We start from the raw sequence: 16,986 nt of genomic DNA on the forward strand, positions 1-16,986 counted from the left end.
TGGTACTACACTGTGCACACCCTGTGGTACTACACTTAGCACACCCTGTGGTACTACACTTAGCACACCCTGTGGTACTACACCGAGCACACCCTGTGGTACTACACTTAGCACACCCTGTGGTACTACACTTAGCACACCCTGTGATACTACACCGAGCACACCCTGTGGTACTACACTTAGCACACCCTGTGGTACTACACTTAGCACACCCTGTGGTACTACACTGAGCACACCCTGTGGTACTACACTTAGCACACCCTGTGGTACTACACTTAGCACACCCTGTGATACTACACTGAGCACACCTGTGGTACTACACTGAGCACACCCTGTGGTACTACACTGTGCACACCCTGTGATACTACACTGTGCACACCCTGTGGTACTACACCGAGCACACCCTGTGGTACTACACCGAGCACACCCTGTGGTACTACACTGAGCACACCCTGTGATACTACACCAAGCACCCTGATCCTTTGGGACAGGACACAGAGTGCACAGGGCTCTTCATTCATTAGCAGGGCTGCTCAGGTGGGATGGGAAGCCAACAGAAGAACCCAAATCCACCCCCGTGTACAGCAAGGCAAGGAGATGCAGTCAGTTCATTTGTGAGGCACTGAATGATGCCTTTGGAAGAATTACTTGTCTGGTGGAGCAAGACACAAACTCAGAATGCATCGGTCAGTGAGGAGCCTTGAAGGAACACTGATTTTGACAGGGGATGGAGCTCTGATTTTAACAGGGGATGGAGCCCTGCTGTGCCCATAGAGGGGATGGAGCCCTGCTGTCCCCACAGTGTCCCAGAGCCCCAGGAGCTCCTGCCAGCCCCACCTTCTTGCGATCCTCCTCGTTCTCGATGGGGTCCACAGCACAGCAGGGCTTGGCGTAGAGCATGAAGTCGAAGCGGGCGTATTTACAGAAGCCACAGGCATTGCACAGGAAAGGATCCTTCTCATCATAATTGATGGACCTGTAAGGAAGGCAGCAGCTCAAAACCTGCAGCTCCAGGCAATGGAACAAACTGAACAGACTGGGTGACTTAAAAAACCTCGGTGACCAGACTGCTCTGGGGAAGGGAAATACTGGAGAATCAAAACCTACAGATCAGGCAACAAAAAAAGTCCTCCCAGCAGTGCCATGTTCTGGCTGGAAAAAGCAGCAAATTGTTCCTAACAATTCCACTTTAATGACAGTAATTCCCGGTAGAAAGTCAGGCTGGGGCACTGTGTCCTTTAGGAGAACACAGATGAAGGAACTGTTCTGGTTTGTAGGGTTTGGCCTTTGCACTGGGACTGACTGCAGCACTTCTCCCCACTGCAGAGCAGGGCAGCAGACAGAACTGATTTATGGCTCCCAGAGCTCCAGAAGGGACATGGAAACCTTTCCACACACCAGCAATCCCCAGGAAAGAGCCTCCCAAACACCTCAAATCCCATGAGAATTAGAGAGGAATAGGGACAACAATAAGGGGAAAGAGATACCAGATAAGGAGACAAAAGTGACAAAAGAGAAGGATTTCTAAGGCTGTAGTAGAAGTGTGAATAGCACACAGTAAATTACCCCTGAGCCTGCTCTGAATAAGCAGAGCACAACAAAAGCCATGAATGGAACTGTCTGTCCAGCCCAGGCAGGGATCCTGGGGGAAGCCCTGCAATCCCCCAGCTGAACTCCAGCCTCCAGCCCAGGCAGGCCAAAAATAACCAGCTCCAGGGAATTCTGTGCTGTGAACTTCGAAGCTGGATGTGAAACTTCAGCTGGCTGAGAATTGTGCTCCCAGGCTCCCTTTGTTAGCCTGCATTACATTAAATCCCTGTAAGCCTGTTTTATACTTCCCCACTAATTTGATTGTGTGCTTGTATTAACCAGACTGGGGGATTTACATGGCAGGGGGTGTGGGGCACCCGGGAGGGCTTTGGGGGACACTCACACCTGCACTTGGGGCACTGCCACACACTGGGGACACAGGGGGACACACACAGGGCTGCACCTGGGGCACTGCCACACACTGGGGACACACAGGGACACACACAGGGCTGCACCTGGGGCACTGCCACACACTGGGGACACACAGGGACACACACAGAGCTGCACTTGGGGCACTGCTGCGTGCTCTGGAGACACTGGGGACACAGTGACACTGGTACATGTTCTAGGGACACACAGGGACACCCACAGAGCTGCACTTGTGGCACTGGTAGCCGTTCTGGGGACACACACAGTGACACTCAGTGACACACAGAACTGCACTTGTGGCACTGGTAGCCATTCTGGGGACACACACAGTGACACAGGGGACACACACAGTGACCCTGACCTGCACTTGTGGCACTGGCAGCCGTTCTGGGGACACACACACGGTGACACAGTGACACCCTGACCTGCACTTGTGGCACTGGTAGACATTCTGGGTGCACACACAGTGACTCTGGGGGCACACACAGTGACACTGGGCACACAAACAGTGACACCCTGACCTGCACTTGTGGCACTGGTAGCCGTTCTGGGGGCATACACAGTGACACAGTGACACTGGGGACACACAGACCTGCACTTGTGGCACTGGTAGCCGTTCTGGGGGCACACACAGTGACTCTGGGCACACACACAGTGACACAGTGACACACACCTGCACTTGTGGCACTGGTAGATGTTCTGGGGGCACACACACAGTGATTTTGGGGATGTTGGGGACACACAAACCTGCACTTGTGGCACTGGTAGCTGTTCTGGGCACACACACAGTGATTTTGGGGACACAGTGACACACACCTGCACTGGTAGCCGTTCTGGGCACACACACAGTGATTTTGAGGACACTGGGGACACCCACAGAGCTGCACTTGTGGCACTGGTAGCCGTTCTGGGCACACACACAGTGATTTTGGGGACACTGGGGACACCCTGACCTGCACTTGTGGCACTGGTAGACGTTCTCGCCGCAGTTGCCGCACACGCCGGGGTTGGCGGGCACCGAGGCGCTGCAGCGCGGGCACTGCAGGGTCTCGGTCGATGCCTGGTAGTTCTCGTAGAAGTCGGCGAACTCGATCATCAGGTTGGAGGCCACGATGGGCAGGGGCAGATCGATCTTCACCTCCGTCTGCCCCGGCGTCAGCTGCACCTTCTTGGCCTTGTGCCAGCGAGCCGGCCTGCAGGAGGGATGGAGGGGAAGGTAGGGAAAGGGGAAGGGAAGGTTAGGAAAGGAAAGGTTAGGAAAAAGGAAAGGAAAGGTTAGGAAAGGAAAGGAAAGGTTAGGTTAGGTAAGGAAAGGAAGGGTTAGGTTAGGTTAGGTTAGGTTAGGTTAGGTTAGGTTAGGTTAGGTTAGGTTAGGTTAGGTTAGGTTAGGTTAGGTTAGGAAAGGAAAGGAAAGGAAAGGAAAGGAAAGGAAAGGAAAGGAAAGGAAAGGAAAGGAAAGGAAAGGAAAGGAAAGGAAAGGAAAGGAAAGGAAAGGAAAGGAAAGGAAAGGAAAGGAAAGGAAAGGAAAGGAAAGGAAAGGAAAGGAAAGGAAAGGAAAGGAAAGTTTTCCAGAGGGAAGTTCCCTCCCCACCCACGTGTGAGGAAAAGCCAAATGCAACCGTCTCGGCTCCAAATCTCCTTTAACTGGGATGAATGGAGAGCAGTTCTAGGATTCGTTTCCTTAGCTTCTGTATTGACATGATATGTAGCCAGAAATACATTTTAAGCCTTTATCCTCTTCATAGAGAGAGACTGTTTGGGATTAAAGAGCTGTTGATGCCTCATGGAAAAACTTTAATTCTACAGACATTTTCTAGGGATTTTCACCTCCATTTTTTTATTAGTAAGGACATTTGCATGAAAACAGGATATTTATTTCTTAAAGATCTCATCTGCTCCCACTGCTTATTCTCAACCTGAAGTCAGAATCCTCTCTTTGTGACATCATAATCCTCTCCACAGCAGCCACTTGTGATGTCACAGAGGATTAAGACTTCAAATAAGCAATAAGCGGCGGGCACAGATTAATCCCTAAGCCAGAGAGATCTGATTCTGGTGAGAACATCTCAAGAAGTAAGAAGGGGAAGCACATAAGCAGGACTGGCTCCAGACTGAGCAGTGTGTTGAAAAGGAGCCATTTCTGGTAGGTAAAGCAGAGCTGAGAGTGAGACCATCCAACTTCTAATTTTAATTCTACTCTATGGCTTCAAAGAAACAATGTTAATGCTTTCAGCATTCCTGGACATGCTGCAAAGTCCAAATCCCTTTTGGAGTCAAACTACCCATGAAGTGCTCTCAGTATTACTGCTGGTTCCCACACAATTAAGTCAGGTGCTTTAAAGCGAGCCCGGACAAAATCAGAATCCACTAATTTTATAGACATTCTTCAAGCTTCAGAGGAAATCTGGATCTTTGCTTCAACAATTGTAGGGGATTCAGAACAATCCCACCCAATGTGTGCTGAGAGTGATGAGTAACAGTCTAAAGAGGAACCTTGGGGAAAAACAAGAAGCCAAGGGAACGAATCTGATTCAGAGACTGCACAGAAAACTTGATGAACATACTTGTTCTTCAGCTCCACGATGGCCTGCACGGTCCTGTTGTTGTAGTAGAGGTTGATGGTCCTCACCATCTTGGTTCGTTTCAGGTCCCCAATCTTCACTGTCACCTTGCTGATGGTGTGGCTGCCAATGAGCTTCACCACCTGCTGCGTGGTCGTGTAGCGCGTGTCCACTTTGATGGACGACAGCTTGATGTACTGGGGAGACAAAGCAAGGGCACCCTGACTGTCTGAGGGCACCCCAAAACCTCAGGGGCACAGGAAACCAAGGGTTGGGATCCCTGATACACTGGGGAGACAAAGCAAGGGCACCCTGACTGTCTGAGGGCACCCCAAAACCTCAGGGGTACAGGAAACCAAGGGTTGGGATCTCTGATGTACTGGGGAGACAAAGCAAGGGCACCCTGACTGTCTGAGGGCACCCCAAAACCTCAGGGGTACAGGAAACCAAGGATTGGGATCCCTGATGTACTGGAGAGACAAAGCAAGGGCACACTGCCAGTCTGAGGGCACCCTAAAACCTCAGGGACAGGGAAAACCAAGGATTGGGATCCCTGATGTACTGGGGAGACAAAGCAAGGGCACACTGCCAGTCTGAGGGCACCCCAAAACCTCAGGGACACAGGAAACCACATCTGGAAATAGCTGGGATCCCTGAGGTACTGGGGAGACAAAGCAAGGGCACACTGCCTGTCTGAGGGCACCCCAAAACCTTAAGGGCACAGGAAACCACACCTGGAAAGGGTTGGGATCCCACCACTGGAAAGGATTTAGTAACAGCAGTTAATGTTGGTGTCATGCACAGCTGGAGCTCTGTCAGGAGGATTTAGGCTGAATCAGGGCAAGGTTCTTCCCCCAGAGGGTGCTGGCACTGCCCAGGCTGCCCAGGAATGGGGACAGCCCCGAGGCTGCCAGAGCTCCAGGAGACACCCAGGACATTGCTGGGATGTCTGTGCAGAGCCAGGGTTGGATTTGATCCTTGTGGGCCCTTTCCAGCCCAGGACATTCCATGGCTGTGTGACTCCAGGGTTACTTACACAGAAAGGCACCTCGGGGTTGTTGCAGACAAGGCAAGGATCACTCTCCAGGTAGTAGCCATCAAATTCCACAAGCCCAGACAATGTGCTGGAATGAGGAAACAACACTGACACATGGACCTGGGCATTTGCTGCTTTAAACTCAGCCATTCAAGCAGAATCACTTTAATTTCCCCCATTTCCCAGTCCCAGTGTGTAACAGAACTGCTACAATGTAAACCACATTGGAAATAACAGCTTTTAACTCAGCACTTTTATTCTAATTATCAATGGCCAAGGTGGGACCAAGAACACTCAAAACTGCAAATCTCTGTTCTCCAGCTGGGCCTAAGATTTTTTAACATTTATTGAGCAGAAGAGGTCAAGCCAAGCTCTGCTGGCAGGGCACAATGTCAGGTTTGCATGTGGCAGAAGGATTCTGCTGCTCTCCCAAGCCCAGCAGGCACAAACCTCAGCAGGGTCCATCCCACCACCTGCCCTGGGTGCTCCCCATGGATGGAGCTCAGCTGGAAAGCCCTGCAGAGACCTGGATCCAAGGCACAAAGACTCACTTGTAGATGTTGGAGTTGGGGTGGTTGGTGAGAATGTGGTTTTGGGTCCGGAGGATCTCCACGGCCTTTTGGGAATATTCCTTCAGCTGAAATAAAACCAGGAAAAGACAGTCTTCAAAACAATGCTTTTATTGCTACACAGACAAAAACATCCTCATCTTGTGGTGCTCCAGGTGCCCCAAAAGAAGTACACACCACACCCACAGGAATTTATGTGCTTAAATCATTACCCAGGGCTGTAATTGATCCTAAAATTTGAGATTGACACAATAAGTGCTGTTTGTCAGTCAATCCCAGCAGGTGTCTGCCAAGATTTGTACAGCATTCCCCACTCTTTAAACATACTCCTGCAAGCATCAATGGGTCTAAATTATTTGTTCTCAATCCCACCGATCCCCTAAAAGAGGCCACAACTTCCTTTGTTCAAAAATCATGGTTACAAAAGATTTCTAGGAGTTGCAATATCAAAAAAATCTAAAAACTGGAGCTGCCAGATCCACAAAGCCTCCTGTGGGAAAGAGATATTTTTCTCAATAAATAAAAAACTCACCAGCACAATTTCATCCCCAAAACAATAAAACAAAAATCCCACACTTCCAAATTCTTTAGGGTTCTGCTTTTTTTAACATTAAAGTTCTAATAACATGAGATATTTCCAGCACAAGCTCTTCTGACAGAAAATCTGTGCCAGGTGTATCATAAATGAGCACGTGGGATGCTGTACCTCCCTTCTGGAATGTCACTGTACCTTTTTCTCAGTCTGCTGTGTTTTCAGGGAGAAGTATCCCAGGAGATCCACAAACTGGGCAGCCTTCCTTCCATAGGCTGGGAGCTCTGGCCAGATGGACCACATGAGATCCAGCAGTAACTCCTGCTGGGACTTGTTGGAGTTCCTGTTGGGTGGATTACACACAATCAGGGCTCTTGTGCAGAAGGAGAACATAAGCTCCACTCCACCAAAGTGGGAAACCATCACCTTGCAGAGCTCACAGAGCTGAATCCCACCAGCACAGTTCTGTTTTCCAGCACTCCAAAACAAAAGCAGCTGTCCTGCAACAACTGAACAGAGCTCTGAAGGAGTCCAGCCCCCTAAAGCACTCCTCTCCCCACACAGCTCCCAACTTCTCATGGTGGGAGTCTGGATCTGCCTCAGAAATTCACTTTGCCCACAAACACCTGCTCCTGGCCATGACAGCAGTGAGATTTTGCAGGCAGAAATGAAGTGCTCCTTGCAGGTGACAACTGAGATGGACCGTGGGTAAGTCACAACTTCACCTCCAGCCCCAGTAACTGCAAACCACGAGGGCAGTTCCAGAGGAACCCAACACTGCAGGCTCCAGCATCCTTCAGAGAGGGGCTCTGGGCCTGAGGCAGCCCAGGCTCACCTGTAGATGTGCAGGGCCAGGCAGTGGGCCTGCCACCTCACTGAGGAGGAGTTGGATTCCAGCAGGAAGCAGCGCAGGAACTGGATGAGGGTCTCCTTGTCAGCAAACTTGTTCAGCTGGTTCACCAGGGCTGTGCACAGCTGGTCCTCCTGGCTGCCTGAACCCTCACCTAGGGACACAGGGAAGGCTTTAGGGAGACCATAAATGTAGCACCTCACAGGCAGGCCACTCCACTATTTCAGAGTCAGGATAATGGGGACAAATTATTATGTTTCAGGTAACAAGGAAGTTTAATATTCCTGTCTTTTTCAACAACACAACCCAGCACTCCTGGCTAACAGGAAAAAAACTGCAGGAAAACTTGCCAGTGAGGACGTGAGAAATGTGCTACACATCCTGATAAAAAGAAAGGACTGACCATGAGGCAATGAAAAGCCTCACAGAGAACCATCTGATGGTGAAAGCCAAAGCAGCTCCTTGAAGAAAAGCCAAGAGAGAATTTATGCCCGTGACTTTTATAGGGAAGCTTAATTACTTTCCCAGGACTGTGGATATTCATTAAGCAGCAGCCCTGGCTCCAGAAGAGCTTCCAAGGCAGCCAGAGGAAACAAGTCTGAACACAATCACTGCAGAGCACAGCTAACTGGGTGTGCATCCCCAGGACTTGTTTTAATCCTCGTGAGCCTTTCAGCCTCCTACAACCCAGGACAGGCAAGTTAAGTGGAAGCTGCTTCATCACTAGGTTAGGTAACACCATTAGACAACTTCAAAGCCACTCAAGGCAATAAATACAGTGAGTTTGGGATGTCCTCAGCACGTGGTTTCAGCCCAACTCTCAGGACACTGCTCCACCTTAGTCCCCTCTGCACATGGGAAAACTGCTCCTCTCTCCTGATTGTGGCTGTGGGTGCCCTTGCCACGAGCCATGACCCTTTCCCAACAGCAGGATTTATCATCCAGCTCTTTCTGAAGAGAGTAAGAAAGGCTGCGAGTGTTGGGGAAGATGAAACAGGAAAAACTTATAAATATGATTGCCTGGCAAAAGAGTTTGAGAATATAGAAACTGTAAGCAAAATGGAAATGAAAGCAAGCTTTGAGATCCCTTAGTTACTAAACAACTGGAAAACAATGGCATGGCCAGCTGAAGGTAATCCCCTTTTGATGGAACAACACCCTCTGCTTGCAGACAGGCCCAAGGGTCAGAGCAGACCCTACAGCTTGGCAGAAGGGGCCCAAAGAGGAGTTTTTAGGGTTTAAAATGTAACACAGTGTGGTAATGCAATGATTCTTATAGGCTGTATGTAAATGCTGTAGGATTTGTATGTTGTCCTAGATTGGTTAGTGAGAATGAGAATATTCGACACAGAAGATTTATTGTATTGTGACGGGAACCTCACTCTCTTACCCCTTTTACTCTCTTACCTTTTTTACCCTCTTACTCTCTCACCCTCTCATCCTCTATCCCCCTCTCTCCTCTCACTCCTGCTCCAGCTGTGTTTGGCAGCTCCCAGCAGGTCCCTGCACTTGGCCCTTTGCAATAAACCCCAAGTTCCTGACCTGGCTGCAGAGATCTCTCATCTCCATCGATCCCCACCATCCCACCCCCAACACTCCAACATGTGAGGAGCAAACTTGCTCCCTAAAACCACAGGCCAGGGCCCAGCTGCCCCTCACCCTCTCGCTCCTTCTCCTTTTCCTCCTTCTTGCTCTTTTTGGTGGAGGATTTGCTCTGCGCCGCCGCCTGCCCCGAGCCTGATGCTGCAGGAGCAGAGCTGGAAGAGGTGCTGGAAGCTCCAGAGGATGAAGCCACAGACAGCACTTTGCTGCCACACAGAGCACAAGACAACAGCTGCAGGAGAACTGGGGACACTCCTTCGTCTACCAGGAAACTGACTTGGAGCAGGAAATAGAGAACGGCTGTGGAGGAAAGGGGAAAATGTTTGAATCACACAATCGTGGAATGTCCTGAGCTGGAATTGAATCCAACCCAGGTCCTGCACAGACACCCCAACAATCCCGCCCTGGGTATCCCTGGGAGCACTGTCCAAATGCTCCTGGAGCTCTGGCAGCTTTGGGGCTGTGCCCATTCCCTGGGGAGCCTGGGCAGTGCCTGCACCCTTTGGGAAAGAACCTTTCCCTGATATCCAACCTAACCCTGCCCTGACACAGCTCCATGCCACTAAAGCCTGAATTAAAAAAGAAAAAAAAATAAAAAATAAAAAGAAAAAAAAAAAAAAACAAACCAAAAAAACCCACCCAGGCTAAACCAAAAGCCTTTGTACACAAGAACCAAACTTCCAGGACCGTTCTGTCCCTGGACCATAGAAGCCTAACACTGGAGTACACCAGGTACAGTGGCTCATCCCAAATGATTCCCTGGCACAATGGCAGCACAAGCAAGAGAACACAGATCTCCTGTTCCTCTAAGTTATCCATGACACCACATTTTGCTCTTTAGCCAAGGACCAGATGCAATTAGGGCACTGGGATAATGAGTACTGGAAACAGTTCAGTCCTATCAAAACCCTCAACTGTGCTGAGCTTCCTCATCTGAGCCACCTCCATCCCAACCATGACACCACTGCTCCCCAAACCCTGTGAGACAGAACTCACAGTCATCCTTGATGCAGAATTTCTGCCAGTTCACTGTTCTCTGCGTGGCAATCTCTGCACAAGCCTTCAAATGCTCCATCTGCAGGCACAAAGGGATGGGATCAGAGCACTCCTGTCACACCAACACCACCCCGAGGCCTTTCCCTGCTCCTGCCCTTACCAGGGAGATCAGGGTGTCATACTGCAGGGCAGAGCCTGAGCTGGCTGTCACCACACTGGCCCTCAGGAAGATGCCCTGCTCCTCCAGGAGCTTCTTGATGCCTCTCACGTGCGAGTCCAGCGTGTGCAGGTCCCGCAGCTGCCGGTACTTGTCCTTGGAGCCGCAGATGAACAGCAGCAGCTTCCGCACCTGGCGCCGCACGAACGGCGTCTGCTGGATCATCAGGTACTGCAGGGGAAGCCAGGGCACAGTGAGATCACCACCAAAAATGAGAGTTTTCTTCCAAAAAGTAAACAGATAGGAGATGAGTTCACCCAGCTTTAATCCTCTAAGTCCCAGGCAGAACAGACACTGCACAGCAGCACTGCACCGCTTGCTGGAAATCATCTCCAACCTCAAATAAACACCCAAGCAAGGCTAATTAAGAAATCCTAACTCATACTTGTGTAAATGTAAGATAACTTGTTATGTAAAGCAGGAAGCAGACTGAGAAGACAAACACCAAATATCTTCCTGATTTCTGTTTTAAGGCCCAAGTACCAACAGCTGAGCATGATGTTACATTATTTTCCATCTCACAGCAGGTTTTCTCTCTAAGCTTTGTGGCAGCAACCACTGAGTTCCAAGAAATAACAGCAACCTCATTTTTCATGTATGTTTTCCTACGGATTCCTGTTCAACAGGAATGCACAAAGCCAACAGTTCACCTTCTTTTAAGGGGATTAAAAATACAAGATGGAGCAGAGATCAGCTCTGCAAAAGCTCATCTCTCCCATGCAAGAAATCATTATTGGAGTTTTCCTGTGGAAATCCGCAGGTGTATCATGTTTTTGCTTACCTCAGACAAAAAGTAGAACCAGGAGTGATCAAAGATGGGTGGGGGGATGCGGGAGTTGGTGTCTGCAATCTTCTTGATCTGGTAGGGCAGGCGCAGCACCATCTCTGTCAGGAGCTGAGTGTAGGCCTCAAAAACATCTGCAGCATGACCCTGGCAGCAAGAGAAATCAATCCCTCAGGCTCTGAGCACACCCAGCGTGGTGCCATGATGAATGACAGGGTGCTTTTGCTGATTTTATAAAAACAAGGGATTTCTGCCCCTTTGCAGCACAAAGAATGCTCCCAGATGATGAATAAGAACCTGCAAAGGCCTTGAACTGGAGGGCAGCTGTGAGGATGCACTCAGCTAGTTTGGAGTAATAAAGCAGCTCAATTCAGGAGACATTCTTACATTTAATCAGGCTTTTTGCACAGCACCTGTACAAACACCAAACCATGGCACAATGGCACCACAGTGGTGGAACAAGCCTGGGAATTACTGTGGAAACTCCCATCCACCATTCCACTTCCTTGGCACACTAAGTTCAGGAATTCTGCCTGCCAAGCACAGGAGTCATGGGCTGGAGCAGCTTCCCTTCAGGATGATTAACAATTCCTCCAGGAACAGCTCCACAGAACTCCTGGTTAGGAGTGCACCAAGGGATGCAGGGAGAGATGGGAGAGGAGCTGGGCTGCCCAGAGAACTCAGAGCACTCCCAGTTGTAACTCTGTGCCACAAGATGGATTTTGGCTGCTCTTCTGAGGGCAAACTCCTCATGCAGGGCTGCTTTCCATGCAGCCCCCCCTGAGTGCAGGCCCTGCCCAGCTCCCAGCACAGAGCAGGACTCACCTTCACGTACTGGCGGAGGAAAAAGGGGCTCATGTCAGGGGGAGAGGAGGTGGTGTGAGGCTTCAGCAGCTGGCTGGTGGCCACAGGCTCCTCATCGTTCTGCTGGCTCTTCCAGTACTCCAGCAGGGACTTGAGCACGTGCAGACAGTAATCAACAGCACCAGAGCTCAGCAAGGCAGCTGCTGTGGCACTGGAGATCAGGGAGGAAGCCTGGAACAGAGGGAAGGAGCTGGATCAGGAACACACCTGGGAGAGCTGGGGCAGCCCCGAGCACCTGCTGACAGTGTGGGCAAGAGAGCAGGTCTGGATGAAACTTTGCAGGCAGCTTTTAAGTTTGGGGTTTGTTTGAGGTTGGGGTTTTTTGTTTTTTTTTTTTTTTTGTGTTTATGAAAAGCAACTCAAATATTTACAGAGACTCTTTTGAACAAGTGCTTAGTAAAGGAAAACAAATAAAATCTCCTCTTAAGTCTAATCTCCCCTCGACACATGTGCCAGAGGCCACTCTGCTGTGGATTAGATGACTAGGGCTTTCTTCCCTTCTTTTTTTCCCCCTTCTTTTTTTTTGTTTTTAAGTTGGGATTTCTATTTGTTTATCTGGGATTTGGCCAGCTGGGTGTGAATCCTGGTAGAGAAAGAGTCCCTGTTGCAGCTGCCTCTCACAGGCTCTGCTCCACCCAGGTATTGCTCCACCTGCATTCTGCAAGACGAGGAGCTTTGATTTCTGTGGGAAGCTCAAGTGAGTAACAAAGGCTGGAGAAAAAGCTACTGTAAATAAAACTATTAAAGCAGCCCTGTAAATCCAAACAAACCCCACAGCTCATAAGCTCATTAAAATTTGATGCAGTTCAGACTAAATTTTTTAACCTCTATGCTTTTTTATTAATCTCCTTCCCACCACACATACTGCTTTTTATGCCTTATTACTGTACCTTTTAGCAACAAATATCTAAGGAATCCTCTTAGCGACTTTTACGTTGACACAGCAGCATATTGCTTTCCAATAATCACATTACAAATCCTCTTTAACCCCTTCAGCACTGGTGAGATGCAAGGGAAAAAATCTGCCAGTCTGTTTTAAGTACCATCATTAATGTGCTGCCCTGAGCTCAGTCTGGAACCACGCACAAAACAAGAGCATCCAATTGTCTTTCCACAGCTGCTTCCTCCAGCCCTAGTTTCAAAACTCTTTTTCCACAAGAGTTCAGTAACACTACACGTTCCCTATAAATTTTTCCAAAGCACTCTCAAGGATGTTTCAGTTTTACACCTGTTATTTCAGTTAGCAGCTTTGTTTTTGATGAACAAAAGCCCTCCAAGCACATCATGGAATCCCAGAATGGTTTGGGTTTGAAGAGACCTCTAAGTTCATCCTATTCCACCCTCTGCCATGGGCAGGGACACCTTCCACTGTCCCACATTGCTCCAAGCCCTGTCCAGCCTGGCCTTAGGCACTGCCAAGGATCCAGGGGCAGTCACAGCTGCTCTGGGCAATCTCCACCCTCACAGGGAAGGATTTCTTCCCAATATCGGACCTAAATTTTCCCTCTTTCAGCCTGACCCTTTCCCCCTTGTCCTGTCACTCCAGCCCCTGATGAAAAGTCTCTCTCTGGCTTTCCTGCAGTCAGTTTTACACCATAGAAGGTGTTGTGGTGTCTCCACACAACCTTCTCCTCTCCAGGCTGAACATTCCCAATGTCTCAGCCTGTCTCCATAGGGGAGGTGCTCAAGTCCCCTACATGGCCTCCTCTGCCCTTGCTCCAACAATTCCACGAGTTCTCATGTTGAGAACACCAGAACTGTGTGCAGTGCTCCAGGGGGGCCTTGTGAGAGCTGACTAAAGGGGGACAAAATCATCCCCTGACAAAGCATATTGGAAAATGTACCTCACAAATGGAAGTCTTGGATCCTGACTTGGTCCTGGACATGAAGACACTGAGCAGCCTCATCACCACCAGGTGCACCTCGTTCACAGGGGAGCGCTCGTTCTTCTTGGACACATCCTGCAAGCAAAGACACATCCTGCTGCTCAATCCCAGAGCTGAGCAGCGTCCCAAGCCTCTCAAGTTCAGTGCTCTGATCCTCGGGAAGCATTTCTAATTTAAGCTCTAGCAGTAAGACTGAAAAAGCAGCACAAATGCCTCAACAGGAGGGTAGGCAGTGGCCTGGCTGCCAGAGAACAGTCCCACACAAATAAAAGCTACATATGTCAATCATGCATTTACTGATCATGGCTCTTCTCAGAGTTTAATTCCAGCAAAACACATTTTCATGCTCACTTGTGGATGTCAGACCCAGGAAACAGTGGGAGTTCCACTCATGTAATTTTCCACCTTATGTGAAAGGAGGCAAGAGGAATGAGCTGCCTGACCACATCCACACAGCAATGTTTCTGTGACTCCCAAGCATTTAATTCCTCCAAGGAAAGAAAACCTGTCTAGAGGGAGCAAATTGAGAGCATGAGCCCACACTGCACTTTACCTTTTTGTCCATGCCCAGCTCTGCAATCAGCTGCGACAGAAGGTTATCCAAAGCTCCCTTGTCTTTCTCATCCTCCCCATCTAGGTCTGTTGTGAGCATCAGAATAACCTGGGAAAAGCAGTCAGAGAATTATTAGAAGGCAGGTTCCACATTATCAAGATAATTATTTATCTTTCATGAAACAGCACTGATTTTATCTTGATTTTATGTGCTCTTTCCCAAATCCAGCCTTTGCTTCACATCCTAATATGAACATTCAGCATAAACCCACAAGACCTTCCCAAATACAGTGGAGCTCAAGGATTGGAGCCCTCAGGCTCCTCAGTCAGCTGTAAAGTCACACTGAGAAAGGGCACAAGTCCAAAAACCTGTGGGTAAGGAATGCTGTGCAACAGATGGACTCACATTGTGACTGGGCAGGAAGGAGAAAAGCACATGCAAATAGAAATCAGTGACTGAACTGTTTTATTTGGGCTTAACTGTGAGCCCTCCTCACTCACCTGCATGTAAGGGATGGCCCGGACCCCCCCCACGTTCCTCAGCTGGGGCAGGTTCTGCAGCAGCCTCTCCAGCAGCATCAGCCTGACCATGTGCAGCCTGGGGATTCAGTGATCAGCAATCAGACACAGCCCAGAACACCCCTCACCCAGCAGGGTCCCCAGGAGAGCACTGCAATCTGCCCCACAAACCCTAAGCCATCAAATCCTCCCAGGGGGAATAGGACTTGCTCAGACTTCACAGGGGAGAGAAGCCAAAGATGCAGAGCACCTCTGACAGTGGTGCCACACTGCCCAGGCCTGGCAACCTGGGATTGCAACTGCAACATCCTGCAAATCAGCTCCACACTGCTTGGAGAGGGGACTGAGCACCTGCTCCCACACAGTGAAAAGTGTCCATGTTCCCAAAGGACACTGGCACATGCTTTTGTCCTAACAGTGAATTTGTCCTAACAGTGAATTTGTCCTAACAGTGAGGCTCCCAAGATTTCACTGATTCTGTGTTAACTAGACTCATGGAGCATTTTTTCATCACTTCCGAGAGGCAGCAGTTTTGTGGGACACACACTGGGTGTGTTTATCACACCACATGGTGATTGCACAGAGGGTGCACTGCCCAGGCTCCCCAGGGAACGGGTACAGCCCTGAGGCTTGCCAGAGTTCCAGGAGCATTTGGACAACATTGGGGTGCAGAGGGTGGGATTGTTGGGATGTCTGTGCAGGGCCAGGGGCTGGACTGGATGACATTTGTGGGTCCCTTCCACCTCAGGACACTCCATGATTTTGCAATGGCAGTTTGCTCTAGGCTGTGTTTCTGACTTTCCACTCTGGTTACCCAGCAGTCACAAATCCCACTCCTGGCACTGCAGCCCCCTCCTCTGCAACCATCCCCAGAGCACAGAGCTGCTCTCCCTCAAGAGGAAACAAAGTCTCTTGCCTGTTGCTGGTGTGGACGTCCCCCTCTGCCTCCCCTTCCCCCTCGGAGCCCTCTCCCTCCTGCTGGCCCGTGGTGGTGCTGATGGCTCCCGTGCTGGAGCTGACGCTGCCCGGCCCCGCCGCGTGGCCCTCGGCCGCCGTGTCCCCGTAGGCGCTGCTCCGGCCGGACACTGGGGAGACAGGGGAACAGGGAAACACAAAACCTCAGTGATTCAACAGGGAAACACACACAGCCTCAGCAATTCAACAGGGAAACACACACAGCCTCAGCAACCCAACAGGGAAACACACACAGCCTCAGCAACCCAACAGGGAAACACACACAACCTCAGTGATTCAACAGGGAAACACACACAACCTCAGCAACCCAACAGGGAAACACACACAGCCTCAGTGATTCAACAGGGAAACACACACAACCTCAGCAACCCAACAGGGAAACACACACAACCTCAGCAACCCAACAGGGAAACACACACAGCCTCAGCAATTCAACAGGGAAACACACAACCTCAGCAACCCAACAGGGAAACACACACAACCTCAGTGATTCAACAGGGAAACACACACAGCCTCAGCAACCCAACAGGGAAACACACACAGCCTCAGCAACCCAACAGGGAAACACACACAGCCTCAGTGATTCAACAGGGAAACACACACAACCTCAGCAACCCAACAGGGAAACACACACAGCCTCAGTAATTCAACAGGGAAACACACACAGCCTCAGTAATTCAACAGGGAAACACACACAGCCTCAGCAACCCAACAGGCACTTTGCCTCCTTCATATCCACCAGCACAGCTGAGCTGCACTTTGGAATGAATTGTGGTTCGAAGGAGATCTGGCTTTGGTTCTCTTCTGAAAGCCACAGAGAGGCTGAAAGTGCTTTTGTAGAAATCTTTTCTTTGACACCCTCATCTTTGTGGCCCAAACTGAACTGGTCCCACAGCAGTAATTCAAACTCAGTCAGACATGCTTGGATGGGCAAGGCAGACAATCAGACAATTTTTAAAATAAGAGTCTGTGATTATTTTACCTGGGTATCAGTCCCAAACTAAAAAGAGAGTAATTAATCCTATCTCATTCAAAGTTAACCAGCAGCATAGTGAATTGTCTCAGTTTGCTCTAGGCATTCTGA

At 49.8% G+C, this 16,986-nt stretch overlaps 1 protein-coding gene across 1 annotated transcript in view; it reads right to left on the reverse strand.

Moving 5' to 3' along the window:
- UBR4 (ubiquitin protein ligase E3 component n-recognin 4) overlaps positions 1-16,986 on the reverse strand; it is a 94,498-nt gene that overhangs the window by 33,819 nt on the left and 43,693 nt on the right. The window contains exons 61-76 of the mRNA XM_059487321.1: positions 15,844-16,012; positions 14,910-15,006; positions 14,410-14,517; positions 13,815-13,931; positions 11,932-12,141; positions 11,104-11,253; positions 10,266-10,493; positions 10,106-10,184; positions 9,167-9,409; positions 7,493-7,661; positions 6,856-7,000; positions 6,108-6,193; positions 5,557-5,644; positions 4,524-4,717; positions 2,913-3,152; positions 838-976 (exon numbers count right to left, since the gene is read on the reverse strand). Of these exons, the coding sequence (XP_059343304.1) occupies positions 838-976; positions 2,913-3,152; positions 4,524-4,717; positions 5,557-5,644; positions 6,108-6,193; positions 6,856-7,000; positions 7,493-7,661; positions 9,167-9,409; positions 10,106-10,184; positions 10,266-10,493; positions 11,104-11,253; positions 11,932-12,141; positions 13,815-13,931; positions 14,410-14,517; positions 14,910-15,006; positions 15,844-16,012 (2,462 nt within the window). The remainder of the gene's footprint in view (positions 1-837; positions 977-2,912; positions 3,153-4,523; positions 4,718-5,556; positions 5,645-6,107; positions 6,194-6,855; positions 7,001-7,492; positions 7,662-9,166; positions 9,410-10,105; positions 10,185-10,265; positions 10,494-11,103; positions 11,254-11,931; positions 12,142-13,814; positions 13,932-14,409; positions 14,518-14,909; positions 15,007-15,843; positions 16,013-16,986) is intronic.

The sequence above is a fragment of the Ammospiza nelsoni genome, chromosome 22, assembly GCF_027579445.1.
Source record: "Ammospiza nelsoni isolate bAmmNel1 chromosome 22, bAmmNel1.pri, whole genome shotgun sequence".
NCBI classification, from domain to species: domain Eukaryota; kingdom Metazoa; phylum Chordata; class Aves; order Passeriformes; family Passerellidae; genus Ammospiza; species Ammospiza nelsoni.